General features: G+C 36.3%; 1 protein-coding gene across 1 annotated transcript in view; it reads right to left on the bottom strand.

Annotated features, from left to right (window-relative positions):
• The window catches only part of OLA1 (Obg like ATPase 1), a 172412-nt gene that overhangs the window by 50204 nt on the left and 104264 nt on the right, over positions 1-17944 (bottom strand). The window contains exon 5 of the mRNA XM_081241977.1: positions 15185-15360. Within this exon, the coding sequence (XP_081098103.1) occupies positions 15185-15360 (176 nt within the window). The remainder of the gene's footprint in view (positions 1-15184; positions 15361-17944) is intronic.

Raw genomic sequence — 17944 nt, 5'->3', positions numbered from 1 at the left:
ATGCTTTTAAAAAGGATTTATGATCCAAAAATCCAAGAACCATGGTTATGAGTGACTCCATGGCAATACTCAAATGCTCCAACGACAGGCAATTTAAGTATATATTCTAGGTTCATGGACTCCCATACTTGAGGTCCAGAGACACTGACCTAAAACCTGCTTCAGCCAGACTCTGCACTCAAAATTCATCTATTCTTATCAAAACTGTGCTGATAAAAATTCTAGCCACTGTAATGTTTATCTAACACAATTACAGTTAAAATAATAACAGGGTTGTTGGAAAACATTACAAATTAAATATATCATTATTCTAAAAGAATGAATTGCTTGAGAGTTAAATATGTTTAGAGAGAAAAATATGTAGCTTGCTTTACTATATATTTAAATAAATCATAAAGCTACAGTAATTGGAACAGTGTGATACTAGCACAAGAAGAGAAGTATAGATTAGAAGCAACCTAAAAACCCATAAACTGGAGATTCGTTAATAAATTATGGGACATCCATACAACAGAACAGTTTTTAACCATTAAGACAAGACTCATCTGTATATATATTTGCATGGGAAAATGTTCAAAATACACTGCTAAGTAAAAAAAGCAGGTTCAAAACAATGGAAAAAAGTTAAGAATATGGATTTTGTTGTCAAACAGATTTGGGCTCAAGTCCTGGCTCTACCACTTTGTAGCTGTATAACTTTGGGGCAGCTACTTAACCTAAGTTTGTCTCTGTAAAACTGAGATACTAACTCCAATTCAATATATGGTGATTGTGAGGATTAAATGAGAAAATACATGTAAAGTAACTGCCACAGTTCCAGGTACATAGTAAATATTCCATAGATATTAAGTATTATTATTTATGGCAGAATGCACAATGTGATTCCATTTGTGGTTCTGAAACTATATATAATACATATAAATAAATGTACTCATAAAATGAAACTGGATAGATGCCTTAACAAATTGGTAGCAATAGAAAGCAGGAAGATTGGATTCCAGAGAGACTTTCCCTTTCTGCCTTCTTTTTAAAAAATATAATGCTGTTTTATTTATTTTTAACCAATAAATATCATCTTTAAGATAGGAAAAAAAAAATAAAGGTATATTCACAGGGTGAGGGGGAAGGGAGGACTTCATCTATCCTCTGCCCACCATCTGTAATCCTAAAATTTGGTGGCTAACTGGATAGGCTTGGCAGTTTATCACTCTTATTCTGCAATAATGATAGCTTCCAAGCCTGGTACTTCTCTCTAGCCAAACCCACTACCCTAATACCTGAAGTTAACACCCAGATGAGCTGACCTATGCTGGTTGGGTGGCTTTAACACACACAGCCAACAATGCACTCAGACCAAAAGAATGGGGGGCAAGGCCTCCAGCTCAAAATAGTCTGGTTAGAAGTCCACTAATACAGCTTCCTCCTGCTCCAACCAAATATCCCCTTTAAACATCCCAAATAGAGAAAAGTCCTAACTACACTTTCACTCATGAAACAGACCTCCATTGTATTCTAAGTTAAAATTAAATATCTGCCTGAATCAGAATATTAAGCATTTGTTTCTCTACTAGATGAATGCTGTTGTTTATGGAGACCAGAGTAGTGATCACTGACTACCATCTTTCTACATACTTCAGTGACTAAAACTTCCAGAAAAGAGTCAGGCGACAGAGAAGCAAACTCAGACACCTGGCAGCAATGCTCTGATGGCTGAGCGAGTATGTGTGGGAGGGTGGGGGGGGGGGAATGTCCCCTAAGAATTAAAATTATCAGTTAATTCTAGCAATCACCTGTTAGAATGTATGTTGGCAGCTGTTGGTTTTCAGTTATGTGATTCACTGAAGTAAACAGTGGAAACTTAAAACAGCCATGTTCCTGGCCCGTCGGCTATGAAGTGGCAACCGGGATGGACACCCGTTCATTTCTGAGGTATAGATCTCAGCGGAGGATTTGACTATTACTAAGAAGAAGGCAACTGTCCCTATGATTTCTGTAAATAAGTCTGAATGGATTTCACCATGTTCAGGGAAGGACAAAGGGAAGAGGAAAAGCCCACAAATCTGATTTTAATAAAAAGGCTACTGAATAAGGCGAGTCATAAAGGAAGAGGAAAATGATCACACACACACACACACCACTCTCTCAATGAATTATTTGGCATACTTGGCAGAATGCAAAAAGAGCGCCTATGAAACAAGAGCGTGAGGCCATAAATAGAGAACAGAGTGAGGTTAGAAAAAAATGGATGAGATGGCAAGAGAGTTGATGAACTAAGACAGATTTTTTTTTTTTTTTGCGGTACGCGGGCCTCTCACTGTTGTGGCCTCTCCCGTTGCGGAGCACAGGCTCCGGACGCATAGGCTCAGCGGCCATGGCTCACGGGCCCAGCCGCTCCACGGCATGTGGGATCTTCCCGGACCGGGGCACGAACCCGTGTCCCCTGCATCGGCAGGCAGACTCTCAACCACTGCGCCACCAGGGAAGCCCTAACACAGATTTTTAAGGAAGCAAACTCAAAGCCGGAAAATAAAAATCCAAGTTGGAGATTCACCTGATATGGCAGAATATAATCAGTGGTTTGAAGGTCAAACTTGAAAAGGGGTTATACTGAAGTATAACATATACTCAGTGTAACATACATAAGTGTACAGCTTGATGAAGTATCACAGAATGAACATATGCATGTAACTACCACCTGATCAACACACAGAATATTACCAGTAATGCAGTCACAATGTTCCTCTCCTCTCCAGAGATAAGCACTATCCTGGCTTTTTTACACCACAAATTAGCCCATTATTGAAATTTATGGAAATAGATTCATAAAATACGTATTGTTGTGTCCAGCTTCTTTCATTCAACATTATTCGTGAAATTCATCCACGTTGTTAGATATAGTCGTAGTGTGTTCTTTCTTTGCCATGTAATATTCCACTGTAGGCATATACCTCAATTTGCCTATTCTACTATTGGTAGACACTGAGGTTGTTTATACTTTAAAACTATTACAAATAAAGCTTCTATAAACAGTCTTATACATGTACTTCAGTAAATTTATGTATGCATTTCTCTTGAGCATATACCTAAGACTGGAATTGCGCCAGTCTCAGGTCACACATTTACTCAAACTTCATATACATTGCTGATCAGTTTTCAAAAGCAGATGTACTAATTTACACTCCCATCAACACTGTCTGAGAATTCCATTTGCTTCACATTTCCTCCAACGCTCGGTACTGTCAGTTTTCTTAATGGTAAGTGTGTAGTATCTCATAGTCTGAATTTGCATTGCCCTAATGATTACTGGGGGATTTCATCTCTTATGAAGCACTTGTTCAAGTCTTTTGACTATTTTTCTATTGGGCTGCCTTTTTCTTATTTATAGTTCTTTGCATATTCTGTAGACAAGTTCTTTATTAGATACTGCAAATATGTTCTTTCACTCTGTGAAAGATGATTGCTGATTTTAATTCCATAGTGGTCAAATAACATATTCTTTATGATTTCAATCATTTGAAATTTGTTCATTTGCTATATGGCTAATAATGTGGAAAATTTTGGTAAATGTTAAATTGGTACTTGATAAGAATGTACATTTGTGGTTGTTAGGTGCAGTATTCTACATGTCAACTGGGCCACACTCCTTAATCACATTGTTAAGTTTTCTATATTCTTACTAAAATTTTGTCTGCTTGTTCTATCAACTACTGAAAGAAGTATTAAAATATTCTATCATGACTGTAGATTTGGGTCTTTTTTAAAAAACTTTTTAGTTCTATCAGTTTTTGCTTTATATATTTTGAAGTTATGTTATTAGGTATATAGAAACTTAAAATTATTTTATCTTCCTGGTAGATTGAACATTTAGCATTATGAAATGCTTCCTTATAACTCCTTTAAAGTCTATTTTGATATTACTATAATACAGCAGCTTTTTTTTTGAGAGGGATGGTATATATTTCTCCATCCTTTACTTCCAATTTTTCCACGTCTTCATATTTAAGATGTATCTTATAAGCAGCATAGAGGTGGGTTTTAAAAATCCAATCTGACATTCTCTGTCTTAACTAATTTTTTAAAAAATTTATTGAGACGAAATTCACATAAACATAAAATTAACCATTTTAAAGTAATTTAGTACTAAGCCTTCATACTGTGATGCGACCACCACCTCTATCGACTTCTAAAACATTTCAATCACTTTAAAGTAAAACCGTGTACTCATTAAGCAGTTTGCCCCCATTCTCCCCTCCCACTAGCTCCTGGCAACCACCAATCTTCAGTTCTGTCTCTATGAATTCACCTACTCTGCATATTTTACACATATGGAATCATACAATATATGTGACCTTTATGTCTGGGTTCTTTCACTTGCATAATATTTTCAAGGTTGATCCACATCTGGCATCTGCATTCATTTACTTTTTAAGGCTGAGTAATATTCATTGTATGTATATACCAGAATTTGTTTATCTACTCAACCCCTGATGGACATTTGGGCTGCTTCTATCTTCTGGCTACTGTGAATAGTGCTGCTATAAACATGCATGTACACGTATTTGTTTGAGCACCAGTTTTCAATTCTTTTGGAAATATCAATCTGGGAGTGGAACTGCTGGGTCACACGGTAATTCTATGTTTAACTCTTTGAGAAACTGCCAAACTCTTTGTCTTTTAACTGGAGTATTATATCATTTTAAATTATGTCATTATCCCCCCCATTGTGCTATTATTGTCATGTATTTTAACTGTACCCTTATACATTAAAGTCATAAGACATTTTAATTTTGCTGTTTTTACCTTTTATTTTGAAATAATTTCAAACTTAAAGAAAAAATACAATAATAGAGAATGTCTGTACACATAGATTCATTAAAGTATCATTTTGCCATATTTGTTTTATCCTTTATCTTTATATGTATGCATATACACAAATATAGGCATATTATTACATCTGTATATTGCCATACGTATTGCCAGAATTCAGTGATAGACTAGATATGAGAAATGATGGAAAGAGGATGTGTCAAAAACGATTAAGTTTTTGGTTTGCATAATCTAACAGACAGTGGTACAATTCACTGAGCTAAGAAACCCTGAAGAGAATCAGGTTTGAGGGAGGGAGTTTGATTTCAGATGTGCTAACTTTTGAGTTGTCTTTGAGAAACACATGAGATGTCAAGTCAGGAATTAAATATACTAGCCTGGAGTTCAGAGGACAGATCGGGGTTAGAGATACAAATCTGGAACCTATTTGTATTTAAATAGTAATTGTATCAATGGATATGGATGGCATCACATAGAAAGAGAATTGAGAGATGAGATGAGAGTCTAAGGCTCAACTTTAAGTAATGCCAATATTTAATAGCAAAGGTATAAGAAGATGAGCCTGCAAAAGAAACTGAGAAGTTGCTAGAGAAGTAGGAGGGAAACCAGGAGAATGTGGTCATGGAATCCAAGGGAAGAGTAGTTCAGGCAATGACCCAACAGTGTCCAATACTACTGACAAATCAAGATGACTGAAAATGTTCCTTGGATTTAACAATGCAAAAGCCACTAATGACCCTGGTGAAACCTGTTTGAGTTTAAATGAGCAGATAAACCAGACAGACAGAACTGAGTTATTAGGAGGTAGAAAAAATAACTCTTTCAAGAGGTTTTAAAGAAGGAGAATAGAGAAAATATGGTAATTGAAGGATGAGAAGTGTGGTATTCAGTAAGAAGTGTTTTTTAAGATTAAAAAAGACATCTTTAAATAGTTGATGCAAACAGTCTAGTTTGAGAGGGACAAGTTGTATATACAAGAAAGAAGGAACTACTGGTGACTGAAATACAACTTTGTGAATACACTAAAAACCACTGAATTATATATATGAAAAGGGTGAACTTAATGCTATGTTAATTTACCTCAATAAAATCACTTAAAAGCAACAAAGGGGAAAAAAACAAGGGATGACTAATAGTGTAAGATTTCTAGAAAGTTAGTAAGTGATAAGATTCAAAGAACTGGAATAACTAGCCATAGATAAGAGGAATGAACAGTAGGCTTTAGTTTTGGCTAGTGGAAAATTAGAGAGAAAATGAGGGAATTCCTATGTCTGATGGCTTTTATTTTGATCTTTGAAATAGGAGGCAAGGTTGTCTGCTAAGGGTAGGGATGGATGAAAGCAGGGAATGGACATAAATAAGAGGTTTGAGGAGAGTAGGGAAGCAGTTGCAGCAGAGAGCAGGAGAGCAACTAGGAAAGCTGGATATAGCTGAGGACCCACTTGAGGTTGCTAATAATCAGTTTATGGGGGTACTAACATGTCCTATTGTTTTTTTTTGTTTTTTGGTTTTTTTTTTGCGATACTCGGGCCTCTCACTGTTGTGGCCTCTCCTGTTGTGGAGCACAGGCTCCAGACGTGCAGGCTCAGCAGCCATGGCTCATGGGCCCAGCCGCTCTGCGGCATATGGGATCCTCCCAGACCGGGGCACGAACCCGCGTCCCCTGCATCGGCAGGCAGACTCTCAAGCACTGTGCCACCAGGGAAGCCCTGTCTTATTGTTAATTTTCTCCATCTGTGTCCCATTGGCGACAGGCAAGGAGAAAGTGGAGAGATAGAAATATCCAGGAAAGTATGCCTATAGCATATGCACCAAAACATGAGTTGTTATATGAGTTTATTCCCCTCAGGGTATATATAAATTGATGATTCTAAAGTAGTTTGGTCTCAAATGAGTCTAATCCTTGTGAGCCTTGCCCCAAACACAATACATTCTTTGTGTTATCATGCTAGTCTTTAACAGCTTTGCACTTCCTAATTGCTGTCTTCAAATAAATAATAGTGAGTACTGAGGACCTATAAGCCAGATACAGAAAGACAAAAATTGTATAGTTCCACTTTCATTAGGTCCCTAGAATAGGCAAATCCACAGTGAAAGGAAGTAGAATAGATGTTACTGGGGCTGGGGGGAGGAGGAAATGGTATGTTATTATTTAAAGGATACAGAGTTTCAGTCTGGGATGGTGAAAAAGTTCCGGAAATGTATAGTGGTGATGATCGTACAATACTGTGAATGTACTTAATGCCACTAAATTGTACACTTAAAATGATTACAGTGGGACATTTTATTTTATGTATAGTTTTCCACAATAAAATGTTTTTGTTAAAGAGTAAGAAGCTTCTGCTTTAGGCTATGTCTCAAAGGATGACTAGGAAACAGGACTGAAGGGGCAGCAAAAGGGCAGAGTTGTAGTTAATGAGCTCATGTGAAACCAAAATGTTTAGTTCACTGTTAGGAGAGCTGAGAAAGTGTAAGTCAGGCAAAGTCGGATCACAAAGACATTTGTAAGCCATGGGCTTTATGTTGGTAGGATCTTACAGGAAGATGGTGAGGTATCTTAATCAAGGGAATAACATAGTGAGATCTGCAGTTTCTAATTGTGGAGAACAAAAGCAAGAATGGAGGCAAAGAAATCAGTTTAAGCATAAATGAGGCCCAAACTAAAGAAGTTTTTAAAATAAGGAGGAAGGAAGAGATACAAGGAATATTCAGGAGATAAAATCAACAGGATGGGATATAAATAGTACCATGAGAGAGAGGAGTCAAAGATACTGATACTCAATTCAAACAATTTGGGTCCACTGAGTTGGAGACCATGAGAACAGAGAGGATATGGGGAGAAAGGTGAATGAATGCCATTCAGTCTCATTAAGTACTTTTAGTATCTTGTTCTTTTAGAAACAATCTTTTTAAGTCATGTAAGACTAGTTCTGGAAAGATACATAAGAATCTAAAGAGGAGAAAAGGGTAAATGAGAAGACAGAAGTGGGTAGGAGAATTATGTTTTTACGGCATACTCTTCTTGAATCTTTTGATTTTAGTGAAAAACATGCTACATATTTAAATATTTTTAATGTTTTTTAAAGTTATGTAAAAAATCAACTTTAAAAACTGCCATAAGAATAATGAGAAGAAATCTGCTAATAGCCATATGTTTGGTGGACGTTAATTATTTCATTCAGAGAGACTGAGAGGAAAAAAAGATCCATTAATTACAATTCCTGGTTGCCTTATTTAGTTGTTTAATTAAGTAACTGTTAGTTCTATAAATATTTTTAAGTATGATGATTTCCAAATACTTGATCAATACAAAATAAAATTTTCCTTAAAGCTTTCTACCTTCATTTTCCAAATTTTGTTTTTCCAAATACAATGTATACACACTTTAAAATCAACCTTGAACTTGATGCCTTGTTATGGCTTAAAGTGTCCTCCAAAAAGACAGGTTGAAGTCCTAATCCCTCAGAGGAGGACCTTTGCTGGGAATTAGCTAAAGATGCCTATCTGGAGTAGCGTGGGCCCTTAATCCGATTACGACTAGTATCCTTATAAGAAGAGTGAAATTTGGACAGAGGGAAGGTGGCCATGAGAACATGGAGGCAGAGATTGGAGTTATGCTGCCACACACCAAGGAATGCCTGGGGCTACCAGGAGCTGAAGGAGCAAGAAACGATTCTCCCCTAGAGGCTTCAGAGGGAGCATGGCCCTGCCAACACCTTGATTTCAGACTTCTAGCCTCCAGAACCATGAAAGAATACATTTCTATTATTTTAAGCCATCTAGTCTGTGATTCTTGTTATGGCAGCCCTAGGAAACTAGTACACCTAGCTAATAATACCAATAGTAAATGTTTATCCCACTCTTGCCTTCTTTAGTGCCTCCGTTTTAACACAACAGCAAGACCCACTTTATAAAAGGTATCTTTATGACAGAATATATGAACATTATACTCAGGAAGATTCTGTTTTAGCATTAAAAAGCTGGCTCATGTTTTATGCTAGAGTATATCTAATTCACGTTTTTCCTGCTTATTTTCATAAAAATACATAACAACCAAATCTAGAAAATGGAAACTTTATAGGAAGAGAGGCTTGAGTGTTAAATTTCTGAAAGATCACCCAGAAAATAAAGACACATTTGAACAAGTATTAAGGAATAATTAGTAAATACCTAGTGAACAAAATACCTATTTTTCTTATAACTTCCAAGTAGCTTTTATAGCCTAGGATCTACATCCAATTAAAGTCCCTGATTCTGTTAGTCAAGATTACAAACATAAACTGAAGAAAAGAAGACAATCACATTTTATACCTTTAGACCATTTGTTAGAGAATACAAAATGTTAAAAACAGACAACTCCCCTACAAGAACTAGTTGGTACCAGAATCACATAGATACCCTCTTTGTATTAGGAAAACTAAAGATAAATCAGAAACAGGGAATATAAAACACCACCAAATTAAACTTGTGATACTAAAGAACCACCAAAACTAAATAGAATGATTAAGATACAAAGTTTAGATGCACACTGGATGAAGAAATGTTAGCAGAGACTGTTGGTGCCCTGCCCCTATGCCCTTTGCCCTCATAGATCCAGTACATGCTGAATGGCTTCTTACTGTAAGCATCTGCAACTGCCTAAGCGCCATGCTCAGACCACACAGGCATCAGGCGCCAGGCAGGTAGTTAACACTCCGAGGAGCAGCCCACAATCAATGACTGATGGAAATTAGTTAATAATTAATTACCCCAGCTTCCTCATCCTTCCAGTAGAAAAACTACAAGACACTTTCTACACTGTTTTCTAGAGATCCCTGGAAGGGCTGATCCCCTTCTGCTCAGGGTTTTCCGCCTGCTCATATACATAACTTTGTATTGGTTTCCTTCCCTTCCTGCTCTTAATTCCCCACTCCCTGATGTGTGCCTCCTGAGTTAACTCCCAAGAAAACTACCTGCACTCCAATTCTTGCTTCAAGGTCTACTTCTGAGGAAACACAACCAAAATTTAGATTAAAAGGCAAAGAGTTTGAGATATGACTCAAAATGGCTTTGTAACTCGAAATGTCACAGTGTTAAGAAAACACATAAGGAGCTTCTTCTTAATCTTCATAAATTATATTGCCTATCCAAATTTTCAGGTTAGTGAAGATGAAATTGATCCTAAAGCCTATGACTTATCATGTGTGCATCTATTCCAGCTTCACATCTCCTACCACGTTCCTTTTCCAATCTCGGAGAGAAACTTCAAAACCCTTTCCCTAGTGCAAAGCTAAAATTATAGTTTGATGAATATAGGTCAGAAACAGCTAAGGACAATATATATGCATTTACCTCTTTTTTTTGGAGGCCACCTAAAGGAAATAATTTCCTTAGACCTTTTTTTCTTAAAAAACTTAATAATACATTGCTATGAAAAAAAGTCAAGTAACAGAGAGGTATAGAGGGTAAATAGTCAAAGTGCCCACCCCAATCACTCACTCTCTCACAGCCACTAATCCCTTTCCAAACACTTGACCGTTAAAAACCTTTTTTAGTTTCCAAATGTTTACTGTTAAAACATAACAACTGAGCACATTTCCATACCTCTTTTGATGCACTTATAAAAATACAGCTCTCAGGCTTCCCTGGTGGCGCAGTGGTTGGGAGTTCGCCTGCCGATGCAGGGGACGCGGGTTCGTGCCCCGGTCCGGGAAGATCCCGCGTGCCGCGGAGAGGCTGGGCCCGTGAGCCATGGCTGCTGGGCCTGCGCGTCCGGAGCCTGTGCTCCGCAACGGGAGAGGCCACAACAGTGAGAGGCCCGCGTACCGCAAAAAAAAAAAAAAAAAAAAAAAAAAATACAGCTACCATTTTTTACATAAACCGTATTATACTATAAATGTTGTTTGTAACTTACTTTTTTTTAAAGGCAAAAGTAGTTATAATGTAAAAAATATTCACTAATAAATAAACTACTTAAAATAACTCATTCTAAAATGTCTTTTCCTGCTTAACATTGGTCTTTATCCTCATGAACTGTCAGATTGTTATATTATGATATCAAGCAAACTGTTGGTAAAATTGTATCGAGGAGACCTCCATTTTCACTACTAATGAACTAAGTGTTTCAGAGTAACTGTGCCTATAAAGACAATAAAGCAGGCCTAAATAGAGAAAAATATTATCTTCTTAATAGTACCAAGGACCTTAAAAGGTAGTGAGGCATTACTAGACCAAGAAAAGGGTAGGGGAAGGCCTAAGACTCTTCTACCCTGGGGTGGAGGGTAGAGGGCTGGTGGCTGCTCTAAAGCAGTGATCCTCAAACTTTGTGTAGCGTGCATAACAGGAGAGCCTGTTAAAACACGTCCTCAGAGATTCCGATTTAGTAGATCTGCAGCCTGCATTTCTAAGAAGCTCCCAGGTGATGGTGATGCTGCTGGTGTGAGGACCACATTTTAATTGTGCCTGATCTAGACTAGAGACTGGGACAGCAGGGATGAGGAAAGTATAAAAATGATGTAAGGAACACACATAAGACCACAGAATCCATGGGATATTAACGCCTCATTCCATCTTCCCTTCTCACCTTCACCTCAGCAGGTTTGGGATCCCATTGCTGCTCTTGGCCACTTTTACCTAGACTCATCTGCCGAGCCTCAGGAAAGAGCTAAGATGCCAAAGCTCTTTGATTTATGACAGAGGAGGCACCTCACTGGAGTAGGGAAAGGACAGTCTTTTATTTATTTATTTTTGGCTGCGTTGGGTCTTTGTTGCTGCGCACGGGCTTTCTCTAGTTGCGGTGAGCAGGGGCTACTCTCTGTTGCGGTGCACGGGCTTCTCATTGCAGTGGCTTCTCTTGTTGCAGAGCATGGGCTCTAGGTGTGCAGGCTTCAACAGTTGTGGTGTGTGGGCTCAGTAATTGTGGCTTGTGGGCTCTAGAGCGTAGGCTCAGTAGTTGTGGTGCGCAGGCTTAGTTGCTCTGTGGCATGTGGGATCTTCCCGGACCAGGGCTCGAAACCGTGTGCCCTGCATTGGCAGGCGGATTCTTAACCACTGCGCCACCAAGGAAGCCCAGGACAGTCTTTTTTTAAAATGGTGCTGGAACAACAGGTTTTCCATATGGGGGAAAAAAATCAAATTGGATGCCTGCCTTAAACTACTTACAAAAAATAAATTCCAGGTGGGTTAATGAGCTAAGTGTGAAAGATAAAACAATAATGCTTTTAGAATACAAGAGATTATCTTGATGACCTTAAGGTAGGAAAGTTTCTTAAACAAGACAGGAAAACACTAACCTTAAAATTAACACCTGTTCATCAAAAGATACTATTAAAAAGATTAAAAATAAAAGCCACAGAATGGGAGAACATATTTGCAATCCATTCAAAGCAGATGACTAATATCCAAAATATATAAGTAACTTTCACAAATTATTGAGAAAAAGACACTGATCCAATAGAAAATGAGCAAAATAATTAGAATAAGCACCTCACAAAAGAGGAAATCCTAAAGGGCCAATCAATATTTTAAAAGGTCTCCAATCTTACATAACTAGAGAACTGCAAATGAGAACCATAACCAAATACCATTACACAGCTATCAAACTGCAAAAATGAAAAAAATCTGATAATACCAAGTACTGACAACAGGATAAACTCTCACAGACTAGGAAAACAGTGTTATCTAGTAAAGTCGAAGATATACATATACTACTGACTTCTATAATAAATATAAGACTTAGACTATCCTTACATGCATCAGGATGTAAAAGAATGTTCACAGCTGCATTGCTCATGATTATAAAAAACTTTGAGGGAAAATTCAAATGCCCACTGACAGTAGAACAGATCTTAAAATTATGGTATTTTTTTTCAATGAAATATTTTACATTAAGAAAAACAAATGAATTAAAGATAAATGCAACATAAATGAACTGTACAAAATAATGCTGAATGAAAATGCTCATATAAATAGATACAACATGATACCATTTATATAAAGTTTGTACTCAGGAAAATAATTCATATCATTGCAGGTGGCACATACACCGATAAGGATATTATTATAAATTTCAGGATTATGGTTAGCTGTGGGAAAACAGAAAGTTTTAAGACTGGTAAGTGATGGAGATATTTTGGGGTGCTAAACAATATTCTATTTCTTAACCTGCAAGTAGGTTTTACTCCCATTTGTTTCACAACTATTTGTTAAACTATACATATGAGGTTAATGCATCTTTTGGGACATATTTTACAATTTTTAAAGGCATAAAAAAAAAACCCCAACATATTGGCCCTGTAGTTGGACTAATATGGTTGAAAAACTTGATCTACAATTTACTAAGTATGAAATCTTGAGCAATTCACAAAACCTCTTGAAACTTGGCCTTCCTCAGTTTTAACATGAAGATAATAATATATACCTTGCATGTTGTGAGATTTAAACAACATATATAAAAAGAGCCCAACAGTGCCTGGCTCAATAAATAGAAATATAAGATGTTCCTACACTGAAAGATTCTATATTGCAAAGATGTTAATTCTTTCCAAATTGCGTTACAGACCCAACCAGAGTCCTATTTTTGCTAACAACAAACTGAAAAAAAATTTCTAAAAAGCCATCTGTTTTACCATACTTACCAGTATTGGCTTTGCTACAAGAAAATCTATAGCATGAATTCACAATAGGGGTAATATTACTCCCAGAGGGGCAAAAATTGGTTCCTGGGGGTGAAAAAAACTTCATTATTAAAATATTTTGTGGCCCTCCAAAGCTCAAGTCTATCCAACAAATTCTTACTTGTTAGTATTTAATTTCTCTCATTAGGGAGAAATTTAATTAATTGAAATTTAATTCAATTTTTTTCCTTAGGGACAGTGATAATTTTTTTAAAAAAAGGTTGAGAAACACGAATCTATAATTTATTCTGAAGCAGCTGAATCTAATATGAGGAAAGAAAATGATGAAATAATCACAGTTTTTGGAAATAAGAAGGAGTAATAACACTCAGCATTCTAGTTTTCTTTGAGAAGAAAGGCCAGGAAATGGTAGCCCAAGAATTTCAGAAGAATGTGATGCCTCTTTTCCCCATTTAAGTAAAAGCAAGATGGACAAATTTATTTTGAAGACAGTTAATGCTTCTGAAATATACATGGATGTCAGTAAGTTTCAATTAACTAAAGGATGACTGCATAAGGCTTTACTCTAATCAGAAACCATGCTGTCTAGGGCAAAGGAATTGCCTTCAATCCCAACATCTGTCTCACGACGTTTTCCCCCTTTACAGAAAGGGATATCTTTCATATCCACATGTGAAATCCCCTTTTTCATCCTAAATCTTGTACAATTTCCTCAAATCACTCTCCTTTCTCCATTCTCCATTCTATTTGAATAAGGAAAAAGTGAAATAACTATGATGTTAAGAAAAGTAAAATGACTTGGGCTCACTCCAGACTCTCAAGGAAATCAGTAGCATAACACAGGTCTCCCTGTTCCAAGACCAGGCACTTTCGACCGTAATTTATTGGTAGTGTGCCTACGCTTAGAGGTTGATTCTGTAATTGATTTCTTCCTATTAGAGTTCCCTAATCAAAGGTGTGTTTTCCAAACTTATTAAAAATAAATGAGAAAGCAAAACGATAATCAGTTTCCAAAAATGAGAAAATGAAAAATAAACATATTAAAAACACATGAAAAGTTAAAAAGAAAGAAATCTCTTCCTATAACAAAAAAACATAAAAATCAAGAACAGTTTGTGGAAGATGTTAATTAATGAGAAAATATATAATTAAGGCTGCTTTTTTAAGGTAAAGACAATTTGATGATATTTAAACTAAAAGCTTCAAAACAGATTTTGAAACATTTCCTACAATATTACTAATAATTATTCACTACAATGTGATAGAAAACACATTTGAATATTAAAGACAATGACATGTGTTTTCACACCATAAAAGATTAAAATTATCTGTCTACTTTAATAGTGCATTCATTCGGTCAATCGCTGTGGAAGACCAATTCCTTATGTAAATCACTTCTTCCAAATCCACAAAACTCATATTCAGTCCTTTATCTAAATCCAGTAAGTTTTCATCATAAAACCCCACATCACCAACACCAAACCTTGAGGATATACATAGTAACCATAAAATACTCAATATTACTGCTATATATGGTTTCCTAAGAACACCTTAAATTACAGCCTGTCACCACGATCCTTTGCTGCCAAGAGAAAACAAGGTTTCTCAACAATTTTTTAACAAAAATGATCCTTGAATCCTAAAATTCCATAACAATATTAGTTATTGTATGTGCTTTATTTTAAAACTTTAATCAAGGAAAATGAACTCAAATATCTAAAGAAGCTGTAGATTTTACTTACATATTCAGGTTTTAGTTTTTTATCTCCTCCTCTCACAGCCACTTTTTCTAGTTTATCTATAATGGGCCCAATCATTTCCTCATCTTTAAGCTGAAGCTCTTCATGTATAATTTCTATATCTCGAATAGGATCTACACTTCCTTCAACATGCGTGATATCATCATCTTCAAAAGCACCTAAAATAAATTAAAGGGAAGCAATTCAATAAACAAATAACACAGAAGGTCATTATTAGAGTGAGTCAGGATTCCTAGAAGGTTAACAACTTATTCAAGTTATTCTGAATTCTTACAAGTAGGACAGAGTAATTTTTTTTCCTATTTAGTACTATTTAGGGCACTAGCGGCAAAACAGTAATTCAAGAGCCTCAACGTTTCAAAAACTGATTGAAATAAATAAAATTATGATCTTTAAAGAAAGAAAATTATGCTCCAGAACTACTGGTATTTTCAGGTTTGGTACATTAAAAGATACTGTGCTCCAGGCATGACAGCCTGAAGTTCTAACTGCACTATTAGGGTTTCCAAGGGAAACTGGATTTGGGGCGGGGGGTGGTGAAATCATCTGGCAGACCTCTTCCCTGCTTCAATCTACTTTATCACTGTGGTTCTGACGGTGATTAGATAATGAACCACTCAGACACACAATTTACACAGCAGCTAATTTCATCGGCCTGATTTGAGGGTATGGTTTTTAGGGGACTATCAAAGAAGCAGATGAAGGTGCATTCGTCATGTATGAGTGACAACCATTCACACTATCTGAACAAAATGGTGCTGGCCCTTATTAGAAACACATGTTATTATCACATATTTAAAGTGCAGTTGAAGCCATAATTTCAAATTGCCAACTGGAAACATAAGGGTAAAACAACCAGACATTACTCAAGCATGTGTACTGACTTGATGCCCTTTTGAAGACATAATGTGGCAACATAATTCAACTGGGATTTACTCAAATTATCAGATAACAGTATCACAAAAATGAACAAATACTAAGAAATATTATAAACAGAAAGCAATGATATACCCACAAAACAATAAACACATTTATAAACAAGTTAATTTAATTAAAATTACCAATTAGATTATATTCCCAAAATGAGATGCTTTCAAACATACAGTATCAATTATTTTAGATAGAGGTATCATAGGAATCATGACAGACAGTTTGATTGAGTTTGATAAGAGAAAAACAGTGACTACAGCTCATTCTTACATACAAAAACACCAAGACATTCTCATTATAGGTTGCAAAGTTTTTAAATATAATTCCCCAGAATTAAAAATAATTAATCTGTTCATATCTTAACGTGGAAATATTCAGTAATAATAATTTTAAAAGTAAATTATTACAATTAAATATAACTATTTAAAATAATACTTAAGTATTCTTGGCAAACAATCGATGTTATATAGTACCTGATTCATACGAACAAAATTAGCAAGAAATGAGGAGGTACATTATATCTTACTAGTAAACACATCAGACAATGGTTTAGGTAAATTTTTTGAATACCTAAAAAACATGAAAAAAGTTTCCCTGGAAGCACAATACTATTTACTTCTTATCATGATGAGGCAACTTACACAAATAGCACAATAAAACAGGAAAACTGAAAATAAAAGTTAGTTTCCTGGCACTCAGATCAACAAAGGAAACATGGTCAGTTCAGTTATAGAAATAAAAAACGTTTTATGACACTTAGAATGAAAAATTTCTTATATAGTCATCTTGATGTAGGGGCTAATGAGTAACTATAGTGATGTCCTCAACAACATCCCTACAGTAAATGCATCAGCAGGTTTTAAATGGCAATTTCTTAATTTCAGCCCTCATTTTTAAATTTTTTTTTTATTAATAGATTAATTTATTTTTGGCTGTGTTGGGTCTTCATTGTTCTGCATGGGCTTCCTCTAGTTGTGGTGAGCGGGGGCTACTCTTCGTTGAGGTGCACGGACTTCTCATTGCAGTGGCTTCTCTTGTTGCAAAGCACGGGCTCTAGGCGCACAGGCTTCAGCAGTCCCAGTACGTGTGCTCAGTAGTTGTGGCACACGGGCTTAGTTGCTCTGCGGCATGTGGGATCTTCCCGGACCAGGGCTCGAACCCGTGTCCCCTGCATTGGCAGGCAGATTCTTTTTTTTTTTTTAACATTTTTATTGTAGTATAATTGCTTTACAATGGTGTGTTAGTTTCTGCTGTATAACAAAGTGAATCAGCTATACATATACATACATCCCTGTATCTCCTCCCTCTTGGGTCTCCCTCCCACCCTCCCTATCTCACCCCTCTAGGTGGACACAAAGCACGGAGCTGATCTCCCTGTGCTATGCGGCTGCTTCCCACTAGCTATCTATTTTACATTTGGTAATGTATACATGTCCATGCCACTCTCTCACTTTGTCCCAGCTTACCTTTCCCCCTCCCCGTGTCCTCAAGTCCATTCTCTATGTGGCAGGCAGATTCTTAACCACTGCGCCACCAGGGAAGTCCCAGCCCTCAATTTTAATTAAGTGGATACCAGAAACTGAATTGTGTTGTTGTTCCTATGACTGAAAGTTAGTGTTCCTATTTTATTCATTTGTATATGAGGTGGTAACATATTATGCAAATAACTTAAATTTATTTTTAAAAATAAATAGTGTCAAAAGTTAAGATAAAAATGAACTGAAGGGAACATTAAAGTTATCCTTAAAAACTGAATAGTCCTGTGATCAACTGGGGCCTAAAAGAGCTGTAAAATATAAGCTTACAGAAAAT

This window comes from Mesoplodon bidens (assembly GCF_964165515.1).
Source record: "Mesoplodon bidens genome assembly, chromosome: 8".
NCBI classification, from domain to species: domain Eukaryota; kingdom Metazoa; phylum Chordata; class Mammalia; order Artiodactyla; family Ziphiidae; genus Mesoplodon; species Mesoplodon bidens.
The sequence above is the reverse complement of the archived record's forward strand: the minus strand, read 5'-3'. Positions and strand labels throughout refer to the sequence as shown.